Below are 15,292 nucleotides of genomic sequence, written 5' to 3' on the forward strand. Positions count from 1 at the left end.
AAAATAAAATGGGGAGAATGAAAAACAAATATCAAGAGAATGAGGAAACAAAAAATTGGTATTTCATAAAACATACACACTATAAATGTTTGTTTAAAATCACATCCAGTGATGTGTTTCATGAAAATCTTATCAAAATCAATAGCATAGTGCATTTTTAATGAGTACCAGCAACCCAACACACGTTTGTGACTATGGAACAGATCAGGTAGAACTGTCACTTGTAATGATGTACAGGATGATCTGAATAATGCAACATGCAACTACAATAAAAATAACATTCTCTTGAACTTATAAGACAATGAGATAGAAATAGCTGATAAAGATTGGAAAAAATGACAGAAAATTTCATGGTCTTACATTATAATGTATCACCTAGTATGATACATATGTTTCCACTCGGTGAGCTCTCTAAGAAATTATAACATCAAAGAATCATTAACTAAAGAGGTAGTGCCAACTTCAGTTGCGAGTGTGTTGGTTAATCTGTGAGGTACTGCACATTGGGTATGGATATCAAAAGGTATGCAGGGTGACAAAATAAAATAGGAAAATTAATCCAAGTAGTTTAAAAACACAATATACCTGTCACCTACGAATCATTATTTAAACAGAGCAAATAAGTAAATGCGACCCAATATCAACTGTGTTAGTTAGAATGAGTTTGCATGAATGTATATTGGTCATTAGAATATATCACAACCTGATGTAAGACTTTGTAGTGCATTCTGATCACTATATAGTTCTCAATGGTGGTTAGAAGTAAGAGAGGTCTATTTTCTGAATCCTACTATTTAGTAATATAAACGTTGGTAAAATAACCAGGCTTGTAGTATATGTATAGACTTATAAATCAGATTGGTTTATTACACCTATCTACAGCTAAGATCTGATGATCACATGTTCCTCTATATACACGCCATCTTATTGGTTCCTCATTCAGCTAAATCAATTAACCACTAATAGTTTCTGTTGCTTGACTGTTCAGTCATAGAAATGTGTTTCTTTATCTTCTTTATTGTAATTTACAATGACACCCCCTTGAAGGAAAACAGTACCTCGCAAGACATGATTCTTACTAAAGAAGGTACACATGACAGACTTCAGGACAGTCTGTGATTTGTAGGTCAATTTAACAGTGATAGAAAATGTTGAGAGGTGGGATTATTACTAGGCATGGGCTTATCACCACCCAGAACAGGTGTAGTAAGGCAGAGGAGTTCATACTTTACAGAGAATGACATAAAAACTACTACACACATCAGTTTATCAACTTGTAAAGGTTACATAATATGTCTAACAGGCAGCAGGAATATTTATAGTTAGACTGTTAGAGTACAGTGTATAGTCACAGTCTGTAAGAATGTACATATCACCCCTGTTATGTAGATAGAAGATTTCTTATACACCTGGACATAAATGGTTAATCAAGCATGACCACCTAGTATTGGTAGCTGTGAGAAATGTTGGCATGTAATTACACTGTTATTCATTCACATACAAAAACTTGGTTCCAACATCTCAAAATATTTAAATCCCAAATCTTATCTTCTACAAAGGTTTAATATGTGTCAAATAAAACAGTGAAAAGAATGACAAACACAAGCTTTTGTGCTGTCAATTATTCTGTTCAATTAAAGAGCACCAAAATGGTATACCCTGCTTGAAAGCCTGATTCTGGAATAAATGAAGAAAAATCAATTCCAAAACCAATTACAAGTAAACAAAGTAAACAAACAGTATATACATAATACCTTTACCCAGTAGACAGGAACATCTGTTACTGGTCAGTAAGTACCGTTACCCAGTAGACAGGAACATCTGTTACTGGTCAGTAAGTACCGTTACCCAGTAGACAGGAACATCTGTTACTGGTCAGTAAGTACCGTTACCCAGTAGACAGGAACATCTGTTACTGGTCAGTAAGTACCGTTACCCAGTAGACAGGAACATCTGTTACTGGTCAGTAGGTACCGTTACCCAGTAGACAGGAACATCTGTTACTGGTCAGTAGGTACTGTTACCCAGTAGACAGGTGTGTCTGTTACTGGTCAGTAGGTACTGTTACCATGTAGACAGGTGTGTCTGTTACTGGTCAGTAGGTACTGTTACCCTGTAGACAGGATCATCTGTTACTGGTCAGTAGGTACTGTTACACAGTAGACAGCAACATCTGTTACTGGTCAGTAGGTACTGTTACCCTGTAGACAGGATCATCTGTTACTGGTCAGTAGGTACTGTTACACAGAAGACAGCAACATCTGTTACTGGTCAGTAGGTACTGTTACCCTGTAGACAGGATCATCTGTTACTGGTCAGTAGGTACTGTTACACAGTAGACAGCAACATCTGTTACTGGTCAGTAAGTACTGTTACACAGTAGACAGCAACATCTGTTACTGGTCAGTAAGTACTGTTGCCAAGTAGACAGGTGTGTCTGTTACTGGTCAGTAGGTACTGTTACACAGTAGACAGGAACATCTGTTACTGGTCAGTAGGTACTGTTACCCAGTAGACAGATGTGTCTGTTACTGGTCAGTAAGTACTGTTGCCCAGTAGACAGGTGTGTCTGTTACTGGTCGGTATGTACTGTTACACAGTAGACAGGTGTGTCTGTTACTGGTCAGTAAGTACTGTTACCTAATAGACAGGTGTGTCTGTTACTGGTCAGTAGGTAGTGTTACCCAGTAGACAGGTGTGTCTGTTACTGGTCAGTAGGTACTGCTACCATGTAGACAGGTATGTCTGTTAATGGTCAGTAGGTACTGTTACCCAGTAGACAGGTGTGTCTGTTACTGGTCAGTAGGTAATGTTACCCAGTAGACAGGATCATCTGTTACTGGTCAGTAGGTACTGTTACCCAGTAGACAGGTGTGTCTGTTACTGGTCAGTAGGTACTGTTACCCAGTAGACAGGTGTGTCTGTTACTGGTCAGTAGGTAATGTTACCCAGTAGACAGGATCATCTGTTACTGGTCAGTAGGTACTGTTACCCAGTAGACAGGTGTGTCTGTTACTGGTCGGTAGGTAGTGTTACCATGTAGACAGGTATGTCTGTTAATGGTCAGTAGGTACTGTTACCCAGTAGACAGGTGTGTCTGTTACTGGTCAGTAGCTACTGTTGCCCAGTAGACAGGTGTGTCTGTTACTGGTCAGTAAGTACTGTTACCTAATAGACCGGTGTGTCTGTTACTTGTCAGTAAGTACTATTTCCCAGTACACAGGTATGTCTGTTACTAGTCAGCAGGTATTGTTTCAATGTAAGAAGATAGGATTTCAACAAGCCACACCTATTGTACAGTGTTTTAGATTAAGCATTTATCACATGTTTACATTAATTATACAGAAGTCATCCCCCTGGTAGCACATTAAACAGTTTTTTTTTCACTTTTTTTATCGTAATTTAATCATGAAGATATTATACATGGTATTAGCTCTGTTATGGTAAATATCTTTGCACCTTTCCAACACAAAACTAAGATCTGGTATTATGTTTATTGTGGCACGCACAAATTCTCAACGTCTGACCACTGACTTTAAGTGTACATGTGAATGACGAAATAACATTGAAGTCATCAAGAGATATGTACACATAGTCTCAAGAGGTTTGAATTTGTGATTGGCTTGCCTTGTGTATTTCCAAGAAAAAAAATACCATGCAAATTCTACAAGTGATTTACAGTTATCATACGTGTACATTACGGATACATGGTCTCATATCCTGTAGCCTTGTTAATTCACAGACTTTGGAACATTTATTGAGAAATTAATAATAAACATTCCTAAGCAAACCATAATGACAGAATATAGAAAATAAAAAGATATTCTAGTGCCACACATCACAGGATTTAAAAAAAAGAAGTTCTACTTGATATGATTACAGAGAACCACACTCATCACAGAAGAAAATAGTCCTCTCCATATACAAGACAGACAGGAAAAAGATATAATCAGTAAAACTCATCAGCACAGTGAGCCTCAATATTACCTTGATTTATAAGTTAAGTGTCCAGATACAAAACAATCTGTTGTCATCAAAACAAAAGCAAGCTCTGCTAGATGTAATTTCACGGAGGTAATTACGGTACATGCATTTCTGGACCACTGCTTGTCTACATTTCTAGATTAATCAGATGTACTGGTAGATAGGGGTATATAAAAACACAAACACAGGTTTGGGCCAAAAGTAACCAATATTTTATTATTATGTAATATTATGTAACATTACAAAATTATATATCTGTGGACAACACAGTCCACAAATAATGAAATACTGGTCTTCTGCTAAGAGACAAATACAACTAATAACTACAACATAAAAGATCTAATCTAAAGGGATGGGTGGGATGGGTGTTTATCATTCAGGGTTCTAAAGCCCTGTCAGTGCTGGAGGTGGGACCTGGTCACTCCACAGTGCTCTGGAGACTGTGGCTGGGCAGGTCAGTGCAGCAGTGTAACCTACAAACCTCCTTGGTTGTCATTGGCTAAACCTGTCAAGGTGAGGAGGTTAATGGCTGACCATACAAATCCCCCTTATAGGCACAATGTTTCTCAATGGTCCCATTGCCCCAAACTTGACATGCCAAATGTTAGCCCTGACCCCTGGATAACCGACTTGATAAAAGTTGGGGCCATCTGACAAGAATGACACTCCATCCCACCTCATTAATATTGTATTAATTACTTAATACCTACATTAATCAGATGTACTGGTAGATAGGGGTATATAAAAACACAAACACAGGTTTGGGCCAAAAGTAACCAATATTTTATTATTATGTAATATTATGTAACATTACAAAATTATATATCTGTGGACAACACAGTCCACAAATAATGAAATACTGGTCTTCCAAACTAATAGCCCAAACCTGTTAGTAGAGTAGGAAAAATTAAACATTCTAAAAAAAAAAAAAAAAAAGTGTATGTCCATGGTGTGGTGGAATATTACCGGTTTCTATTCTACAGGCGGTAATTAGCAGACATATCAGCAGATCACAACAACACACAAATGAAGATCGATCCAATAAGATTTCAATGTCCAGCTGAAGGTAACCTCACATTCATAAAAAAAAAAAAAAAAAAAAATTGAGTCAAGGCAGGCAGTCCAAAACACTAATGTCCAGGTCCTGAAAGTTATGACTGAGAAACTTAACACAAATACAATATTCCACTGATAGCTACTGTAATCACAAACAAGGATGCAGCCTATCTCTCTCCAATACCATTGTAGTGTGATACTGCCTTTCCTAAAGTATAGGCAACTTTGAGACGTAGCGACAAGGATGGGTCCAAGTAGCGTTTATAGGCGTCACTACGCCAATCTCCCTGAGTTTGGATGAGGTCAGCAGGTAAGCCACATTCTAAAGCAAAAGATGCCCCACCCCTGCGAAAGCTATGGCCTGAGTATCTAGCTGGGTCAAGGCCACATTCCTGGAGGATAATATGAAGCTGTGAGAGGAAAGATTCGTATGTAAGGGGGATGAATGTACCCCTTGACTGGTAAACAAAGGCTGGGCCCTGTGGGTCAGCCTGCCGTGTCAAGGCAAAGGCCAAGGTCAAAGCCTGTGTAGGGCAGAAGGGTGACTTTGGTATGCATGGGAGGGGGATAAGAAGGCATCTCTCCTTAAACTGAATGGTTTTTGACCAGGTAATAGACAGAATTGTACCCTGGTTGGAGAGATGGATATCATGTCTACTTAGGTGTTTCCCAGATTCAAACTTGTCTTTATCTGAGATAAACAAATTGGACTTACGAAAAAAAGAGAAAAAGGCTACTAGGCATGCTGCCCAAAAAGTGATATGTTTGGAGGAGGTTAGACAAATTCTGGAGAAAATTTTTTCCAAGATGCTAAGGTTGATTGGGAGTTTAGGATTGCAACCATCACCCATTGTTCTACGTGCTCCTTTCAATATAGTACTGACATAAAAGGAGTCAAGAGGACTGGGGTAATCCCATTCCTGGTGTAAAAGCTTGATGACTGACAGATACTGCCTTACTGATGAAAAGGTAAGTCGATCAGACAAATAAGCAATATAGCGTCCCAAATTAACTGGTGATAAAGGGACTAATGGTATCTCTACAAGCATGCAAAACCTTCTGTATGAAGACAGGTATGTACTGTAGGTCTTCTGAGTAGACTTAGCAAAATGGTTTGCCCGTAATACGTCTACAGTCGTATCAAGATTCTTGATTATGGTGGATTTCGGTGAAGGACCTTGGCCACCTGTTCAGAAACATAGAAAAAGGAAGGTGCTGACATGTGATCCAAAAAGTAAAGAGTTGGTACTGGTCTACCAAATCTACTGCAAAACTGTTGCAAATGGACAGACTCGTGAAGCCGAGACACAGTGTCTGCCATGCCATTGTTAACACCTTTAATGTGTCTAGCAACTATGTGAAAGTTGAACAAAACAGACAACCAGAACATATTACGTAATAACCCCATAAGTATTGGGTTTTTGGACGTGCCCTTATTTAAACAGGCTACTGTGGTTGCATTATCGCTAAAAACATATATTTTCATGTTGGTCCAACAAGAGGCCCAACGATACGATGCAACAACTACTGCAAGTAATTCCTTTTCATTAATATGCCAATGCATGGCCTGGGGGAAATCTTGAGACCAGGCTGTGTAGAACCAGTCCTCCCCCCAGTGTCCCCCACCCCCAATAGGACATGCATCTGTATACAGCGCAGTGAAGGGGATGTCATTGAGTAACAATGACTTGCCATTGAAAAGTGATAGGCCTGTAACCCACCATTCAATGTCTTGTAACATTGGGCCAACTAACTTGACTTTGTGACCTGGCTTTTTAAGGGCTGCCATAGAGTTAATCAACCGACGGAGAAAAACTCGCCCGCCTCGGATAACTGTAGCGGCCCATGACAGTTGTCCCACAATGGATTGTAACTGTCGTTTAGTAGCACGTTTGCGATTACGGAAATCGCAAATATCAGATCTAAGAGCTTCCAGCTTCTTCAAAGGTAATTGTAACATCATACTGACCGAGTCAATCTCAACGCCAAGAAATGTCATAACCTGAGCTGGGCCATGTACCTTAGACCAGTTAATGAGAAATCCCAACTTTCTCAACAGGCCTATAAGATATGCTAACATAGAGGAACATTCCTCCTGAGAATCTGCACAGATGAAGAAGTCATCCAAATACACCACCAGATTGTGGTGTCCAGCACAGGACATAATCCTGCGGACTGCTTGTGTAAGTCTATGAAAAATTCCAGGACTTGCCTTTGCTCCAAAAGGCAGCTTAGAATCATAGAAATAGTGGGGTTCACCATTTAAAGTCCATTGGAGTCCTGTTACCATTCGACTATGTTTACTTATAGCTACAGATCTATAGGCTGACTTAAGGTCAACCTTGGCCATAAAACAACCTGGGGTAAGTAGCCCAACCGCATTATCTATAGACTGGAATTTTTGTTTATCCATTGTTGTGCAGTAGTCATTAACTGCCTGTCCTGATGGCCGGCTACAGTCATGAATGAGTCTGACCCCACCAGATGTTTTAGGGATAACCCCTATCGGACTAATGATAAGGGGTTTAGTGGCAATAGGGATGTAATTGCCATTAGCTATTTCTGTATGGACTTGCTGTGAGGCAAGTTTGTAAAAGGGGCTGTGAATAGATGCAGAGGGATGATTGGGAGCTTCACAATGAAGGGGAGTGGAATTTGGGTCAATAATATCAAATCCATTGGTGATACCATTAAGAATAAAAGATCTATCAAAATCATTAGGGGGAAGAAGCTTGTCCCAGGCTTGATAGGACAGGCCATGGGTGGCACTGTTTGATTGCTATGCATCAGATTTATGGGAATGAGCAGGGTGATTTTGTGTACACCCAGAGACTAAACAAATGTGGGCATACTTACAGTTTGTCCTGTCACACCCAGGAACAGTATTGTAGTTTCTACAAATTCCCTTTTTTTCCGATGTTTTCCCCTTTCTCTTACCAATTGAAGTTTGGGGAAATGATCGAGGTTGTTTAGGCCTTAGATAAACTGTTTGGAGGTGAGGTATGTCAGTACCCCACCGAAACTGGTCTTCAGCCTGCAGCCTGCGGTATTCCCTATCAAAAAACCAGACTGATGACTGCTCATAACAGTTCAACAGCTGATAAATGCGGGTGGTGTATGACAGGTAATCAAACATCCTTTCCCTAGGAAGTGCCTGATCCTGAATTAGCTTATATAAGATGGCCAAGTTTGCAACTGACCACTGAGGAACCGTGACAGATTCTAATTTAGGCTTTGATGGACCTGCTTTATAAACTAATTGCCCCCCTTCAACGCCCTCTGCTGACCCCAGAACTTCCTCAGATATTTGGCCACCCCGTACATTGACAAAATCAACAATATCCAGATAGGCTGCACCCTTACCTGTAGTAGCTGCTGCCCGGAGATACACTTGTGGGTCCCTCCATGATGCCGATTCACATACAGGACGAGTATTTGTGGCTTCCTGCACTTTTGCCTGCTGATTGTTCATTTGGCCCAGCAGATTGGCCACACTGTCCATGTAGTCCTCTGTTGGCCCACGAACTGTTGATGGTGTGCTTGAATGCCTTATCCCTTCTGATGACTGCTGATGTTTTGTGGAATCTGTGCATTCAATTCCTGATGGTGGCTTGTTATGGGTAAGGGGACCCATATGTCCCTCTTCTGATTTTTGATTGGCCCCCACTGAAGCCTGGCAAGGGGTTTTTTTGTGTTTAGGTCCATTATGCTGTGCATATGAACCATTCGGAAATGTCTGAGCCAATGCTTTCAGCAGAAGCTTTTGCTGACCAACCGGTATATTTGAATTAACCAGGTCTTTTGGCTCCAACAATGCCAAAGCTTCCATACACTGGAAACCAAGCTTCAGTAATATTTCTGATGTTCTGGCAGACAGGCGTTTAAATGCTGCCCATTTTTTTACTTTGCCTTCTTCCAGGTCTTCTTGGCTGACAGCTTCCTCAATGATTTCATCATCCGAATCTAAATCCGACATAGTGAGTGGATTTCTTTTTCTGGTGTTTATCATTCAGGGTTCTAAAGCCCTGTCAGTGCTGGAGGTGGGACCTGGTCACTCCACAGTGCTCTGGAGACTGTGGCTGGGCAGGTCAGTGCAGCAGTGTAACCTACAAACCTCCTTGGTTGTCATTGGCTAAACCTGTCAAGGTGAGGAGGTTAATGGCTGACCATACAAATCCCCCTTATAGGCACAATGTTTCTCAATGGTCCCATTGCCCCAAACTTGACATGCCAAATGTTAGCCCTGACCCCTGGATAACCGACTTGATAAAAGTTGGGGCCATCTGACAAGAATGACACTCCATCCCACCTCATTAATATTGTATTAATTACTTAATACCTACATCTATCTAACCATACCAATATCTGTATATATATTTCTATATCTATCCAACCTTACCAATATCTGTATATATATTTCTATGTTTATCTAACTATACCTATATCTGTATATATATTTCTATATCTATTTAACCTTACCAATATCTGTATATATATTTCTATTTCTATCCAACCTTACCAATATCTGTATATATATTTCTATATCTATCCAACCTTACCAATATCTGTATATATGTTTCTATATCTATCCAACCTTACCAATATCTGTATATATATTTCTATGTCTATCTAACTATACCTATATCTGTATATATATTTCTATATCTATCCAACCTTACCAATATCTGTATATATATTTCTATATCTATCCAACCTTACCAATATCTGTATATATATTTCTATATCTATCCAACCTTACCAATATCTGTATATATATTTCTATATCTATCCAACTATACCAATATCTGTATATATATTTCTATATCTATCCAACTATACCAATATCTGTATATATATTTCTATATCTATCCTACCTTACCAATATCTGTATATATATTTCTATATCTATCCAACCTTACCAATATCTGTATATATATTTCTATATCTATCTAACCATACCAATATCTGTATACATATTTCTAGTTCTATCAAAACTTACCAATATCTGTGTGTATATATATATATATACTATCAACAGGTACAACAATAATTAAGTCACAACAAAGGATTTCAGACTGACTCATCAATCCATAAAAAGTATTGAATGAATTAATAGCAGTAAGCAATCATTATAAGTCATTTCTAACATTACCTATGCCTTTTCAGCATTGATAAGAAATATTGTACCATGTGAAGACTTATTATTCCCTGGAGTTGACAATTATCTTATTCAGTTCATGCCCTATTGAAGTATTGAGATTTTCTGTATAGGTAAGTAAATGTTTAGCATTATCTACCTAAAATGAAATATAACTATGTTATGGTCATGAACAAAACCTAATTTCAAAACAAAATCTGTTCATTGTAACATTGGTATATTTTTAAAATATAAAGTACAAAGCTTTATGTTTAATGAAACATGCAATTTTATATACTGCTGAAATGCAGTTTCTTGAGGTTCATAGGCAATCATATAAACTCATTGTAGGTTGTGGGAACAGAAAAATTCCACACCATGTAAGTTTGCAGAATTTGGTCAGAAATTATACTTTTATTCTAATACTGGGTCTTTTTGTCATTTTTTGCAGACTTTTTCTTCTAATATCAGAGTCAAATTGTAGTCTTTTATACATAGAATTTACCTTTCCTTTGTAGATATCAAATATGCAAATGTAATCTACATGTTGGGTTCAGATGTACATCCTAATTCTACAACAAAATCCCAGGTTTGATTAGAATATTATATTATATTAACGAGAAACCAAGCTAAATGCAAAATTTAAGTTCAGCTTTTCAGCATCCATAATTTTCAGCTTTCCTGGACAGTAAAATCTTTTATTTTGTATGTGGTGGACATGCTGATGTGTTCACTTTGGATCTAACTAAATACCAAGTTTGGTTAAATTAGAACTCATACTTTTTGAGTGATGGACCTTAAATGTAAAACTTTAAAGTGAAATGTTGATGATGCCATACTGCTGGCAAAGTTTGAAACAATGCTCATGGTTTTTTGATAAGTTGTAAACAAAACCACAAGATATACTTGGCAACTAGGTATGATGAAGTCTATGTATACATAGATATACATACATAGTAATATGCATACACACAATAATCTCTACAGGTACGCTCCCATGCACAATTTAGATCCTAGCAGCTAGTACAGTGACACAAACATCATCTTGTAACCAGAATCCCATAATATGTATTGACATTGTTTAAAAATGCATGACAGTAAAATCATAATTTTTTCATTGATTGTACATGTTTTTATACTTTCAGTTATGTTTCTATGCTATCCTGATATTCAGTCAATTTCCAATGTCAAGCTTGTCCACTTCTTGGTTCAAGAAACCTCTCTCAAATTTAGTGCTGATAACATCACGCTATAGTCTTGAAAACGAAGCAATATATGAACATATGACAGCGACAGTAGTTGCACTCAGTAAAACCACGTTTTTCGGCACCACATTTTGTAATTGGCATGACAAATGTGATTTGATATCTCAATGTCATTTCAGAATTATGAAAAAGTAACATAAATTGCCAACTGATTCAGGCGGACAGTAGTGTTTTGTTCACATGCACTATCATAATGATGCAAAAATTTACATATCCAGACTATTGATCAACAGATAAGAATTTCCTTTTTATAATTATTAAATAATCTATTTATTTGCATATTCATCAAAAACAAAACATCATTGTTCATAAGGTGATACACCTGATATATATATATATACAATGCTAAAAAATGATAAAAGAAAATCAGTCAGAAAAATGTTTCACAATGATGTCGCTTTAATATGTACGTTGGTAATTTATCTTTCTACCAACCAAAAAGTCCAAAATATCCACCAACATAAGGTGATACACGTGATATATATATGCAATGATGAAAAAAAAATCAGTTAAAAAAATTATTTCACAATGATGTCACTTTAATATATACACTGATAATTTTTCTTTCTACCAACCATAAAGTCCAAAATATCCACACAGAAAAAAAAATTAACTGAAAGCCCTATTTAATAGCATTAGTATTACTGTAAGTTCATGTACAACAGCTGTGTTTACAAAATAATACTGCTGTTTTGTTTGATTGACAAGCCTTTCAGAAAAATTTTTCTAGAAATTTTAAGAATTGACCAAAAGAAGTTTCATCCAAAACATATGAAAAAATACTACACAGAAAATTCATGTTTATCAAGGTATTAGCATATACCTTAGCAATAAGTCTAGGTCCTGAATTGTTGGACAGTTATGTAGAAATGAAAACAAATGCTATCAAGATGGGTTTTTTTATAAGCCATTCCCTCAGTTCCAGCCATGGTTATGTGTTGACCATGTGATTTCGTAAGAGAAGTACAGACAATTAGTTTCAGAATTTGACCCAATTGTCAATTTAAATAATTGACTGACATTAAAAAATCAGCATTCTACTATCATTTTTAACGCAAGAGACAATTCTACAAAACCACCTTAACAATGTCCTACTGCTAATCATTTAATATGTACACTGAGACATGAATATCAATTAAGGTAAGATATATAAGGATCTTCTGTATCAACATGTGGGTAAGGTAAGGGTACTAGTTAACATAGCAAGGACAGTGACTGTACACAATAGGGTTGCAAGATTGGTTAATATTCCTAACACTAAGTAAAAGATGCATTGTGGCAAGATGACAGTGTTTATGATATTAACCACTCAGGTCTTTTTTGAAACTTCACATGTATGTTAATTTAGGACCAGTTCAAAAGTGTTCTAAATTCTTATGAACCTTCAAAACAAAAAAGTGCCTAAAAGGTACAGATTTTGGCTCAAGCTGAACCAAAAATAAACATTGTGGTCTCTTCCATCCTGAAGGCACAATAAGCAGATAAGGCAAGTAATGTATTTTGAAATGATACATTATTGTAGTCATTGGATATTAAACAAGCATGAAAAAAATAATAGTTTACCTTTCTTTTATGTATTCGGTAAGCTTTTTCATCTTCATACTTCTGAAGAAGTTTATTACAAGCGTTAAATCCCGGCATAGTAAAATTAGTGTGTCTTCGATGTTTGGTCACAAAAAAGTTTATTTCTTCTCCAACACAAGTCCTCAACTGTGAACATAATCTGTGGTAATATAAAACAATTTACAAGTTACAACATAAATATATAGGATCTTAAATGAGTTTTCATCTCACACAAAATATCATGCAACAATTCTTCTCATTTTATATTTTTGCGAGCTTTAATTGGCAGGCAGAAGTTTAAATATATCAAGACAAGTTTCATAAAATCTCATATGCAATGAAAACTAGTTTCATACACTGTTTTCTCACATTACTCAGAAAAGTTACATTTTGACAGGGTTCAAAGTTAAGACATGGAGAACTAAATAAAACAGAGGAAGCCAGTTTGTTGTACCATTTTATTTCATGATATACTATCCATTATTGTCAGAATTATGACTTCACTATCGTTTTCTTGCACAACAGCCTTTAATATAGATATTAATGTTTATGAATTACCCAGGTATGTTAGATCCTCAAAATCGAAAATAGCAGACATACTTCATAAGTGTAATGTCTTTAAAGTGTAATGCTTCATTTTCATCTACATTGTTTTAAAAATAAATTTGCAGCTTTAAATTCACAGCAAAAGCCCCTGTTTTTGATATCTGATAATTCATGTCATCAGGATAACTCATTGCTTTATGCATGTCAAAGTGTTGAGCAAATCACTTGAAATAATGTACACTTTGTAAACACAATTAAGAGTGTGTATAATAGTTTTTTATGGTCGAAATTAATTCTAAAATCCTTCTTTAGTGAAAAACTCATTTGAATTAAGATATGTCTAGATTCAAGGAAACTGGTTAGAACAGGGATGGTTACACATATATTTACGTTCATGTACTATTAATTACAAAATGTTACATATCTCAGTCACAACTCCTGCTTTCAAGTAAATTGGCATCTGTAATGTTCCAATGTTTACATAAGATACTGTGTCCAGTACCCAAAGTAAGAAAACACAGATACGGTTATAGAATATTACCACTCTCTGCCAATTATTTGTTGATCCATTCACGTTTTTGGTCTGAGGACCTCTCAGGTGTACTTACCTAGCTGAAGACAGGACAGCTCTGTCATTACCAAGAAGTCATGTTATAATTTGATATCCAATTCTCTAGTGTCTAATAATCCATCAATAAAACGAAACTCAAGGACAATATCAATAACCGCCTGATAAGCATCAGTAGCTATTCCATACGTAATCCAATAAAACGGTGCTGTTCCTATCAGCTTACCACACAGTGTACTCTACACAGGTAGAGGCACTACTGTAAAGCTAGTCATCGACCCCGGGGTCGATGCCATAGCGACGTCATCAAACAAAACACATGTTTATCACACTGGCGCGAAATTTCAAAAGATTTCATAGTTATCTAGTGTTTTTAACGGAAGACCTCGTCACGTATTTCTTAGTTATTAATACCAACATCTAGACATACGCAGCTCTAAATAAGTCAAGAGCCGTGATTGAAATATAAGTACAGCTAACCTGCTGTATCATGTAAGCTATCAGGGACTTCACATAACTTTTGCAGATGCCGAAGTAACTTTGTTAGTCCGTTTTATTTCTAATTGACGTTCATCTCTTGATAACGTATTTAATTAAAGGATTTTTATTTTTATACTCCTTTAAATTTACTGGAATCTGTTAGAGAGTATGTCACAACAAATCTACTTCTAAACGGTAGCGTCTGCTTCATAGTGGAACTCTTCAGTTTGAAGGTGTGAAAATATTTATATCCGGTTTGAAATCTGTTTAAAAAGTTTGCAACGATGAAACTGAAAGCAGTTATATATAAAACCACAAAACTGCAGCAGGATGGGTAAAGATGTATTTATTAACATATGTACACTCTTCTATTACTTCTTATGGCGACGTTTTGACTTTACGATATTCTAAACAGCTAAATCTTCGATCTCTCCCGGATGGATGAATTTGCATTTTGGCATCTTTTCTCATACTGTAGTCATTCACGTTTGGCTTATTTCACAATAACCATTGAACTGGAACTTAACACTAACTTCAGAAATACGTGACTTAAGTGGACCATTTACATGTAGGAGATACAAAGGCGACTCCTATTTTAAGGCAAGTGTTATTGGTACAACTAACAAGCCATTTTTTTCACTAGGTGCATCCTTTCCTATCAAAGTCTTTTTCCAGTATGCAAAATTAACACAA

General features: G+C 36.7%; 1 protein-coding gene across 1 annotated transcript in view; it reads right to left on the reverse strand.

The window, feature by feature from the left end:
- The window catches only part of LOC132543360 (uncharacterized), an 81,249-nt gene extending 68,165 nt beyond the window's left edge, over positions 1 to 13,084 (reverse strand). The window contains exon 1 of the mRNA XM_060206852.1: positions 13,006 to 13,084. Coding sequence (XP_060062835.1) covers positions 13,006 to 13,083 — 78 coding nt within the window. The 5' untranslated portion in view covers position 13,084. The remainder of the gene's footprint in view (positions 1 to 13,005) is intronic.
- Between the last annotated feature and the right edge of the window lie 2,208 nt (positions 13,085 to 15,292).

Source organism: Ylistrum balloti, unplaced genomic scaffold (assembly GCF_031769215.1).
Source record: "Ylistrum balloti isolate Yb309-2 unplaced genomic scaffold, AGI_CSIRO_Ybal_v1 Utg369754, whole genome shotgun sequence".
Lineage (NCBI taxonomy): Eukaryota > Metazoa > Mollusca > Bivalvia > Pectinida > Pectinidae > Ylistrum > Ylistrum balloti.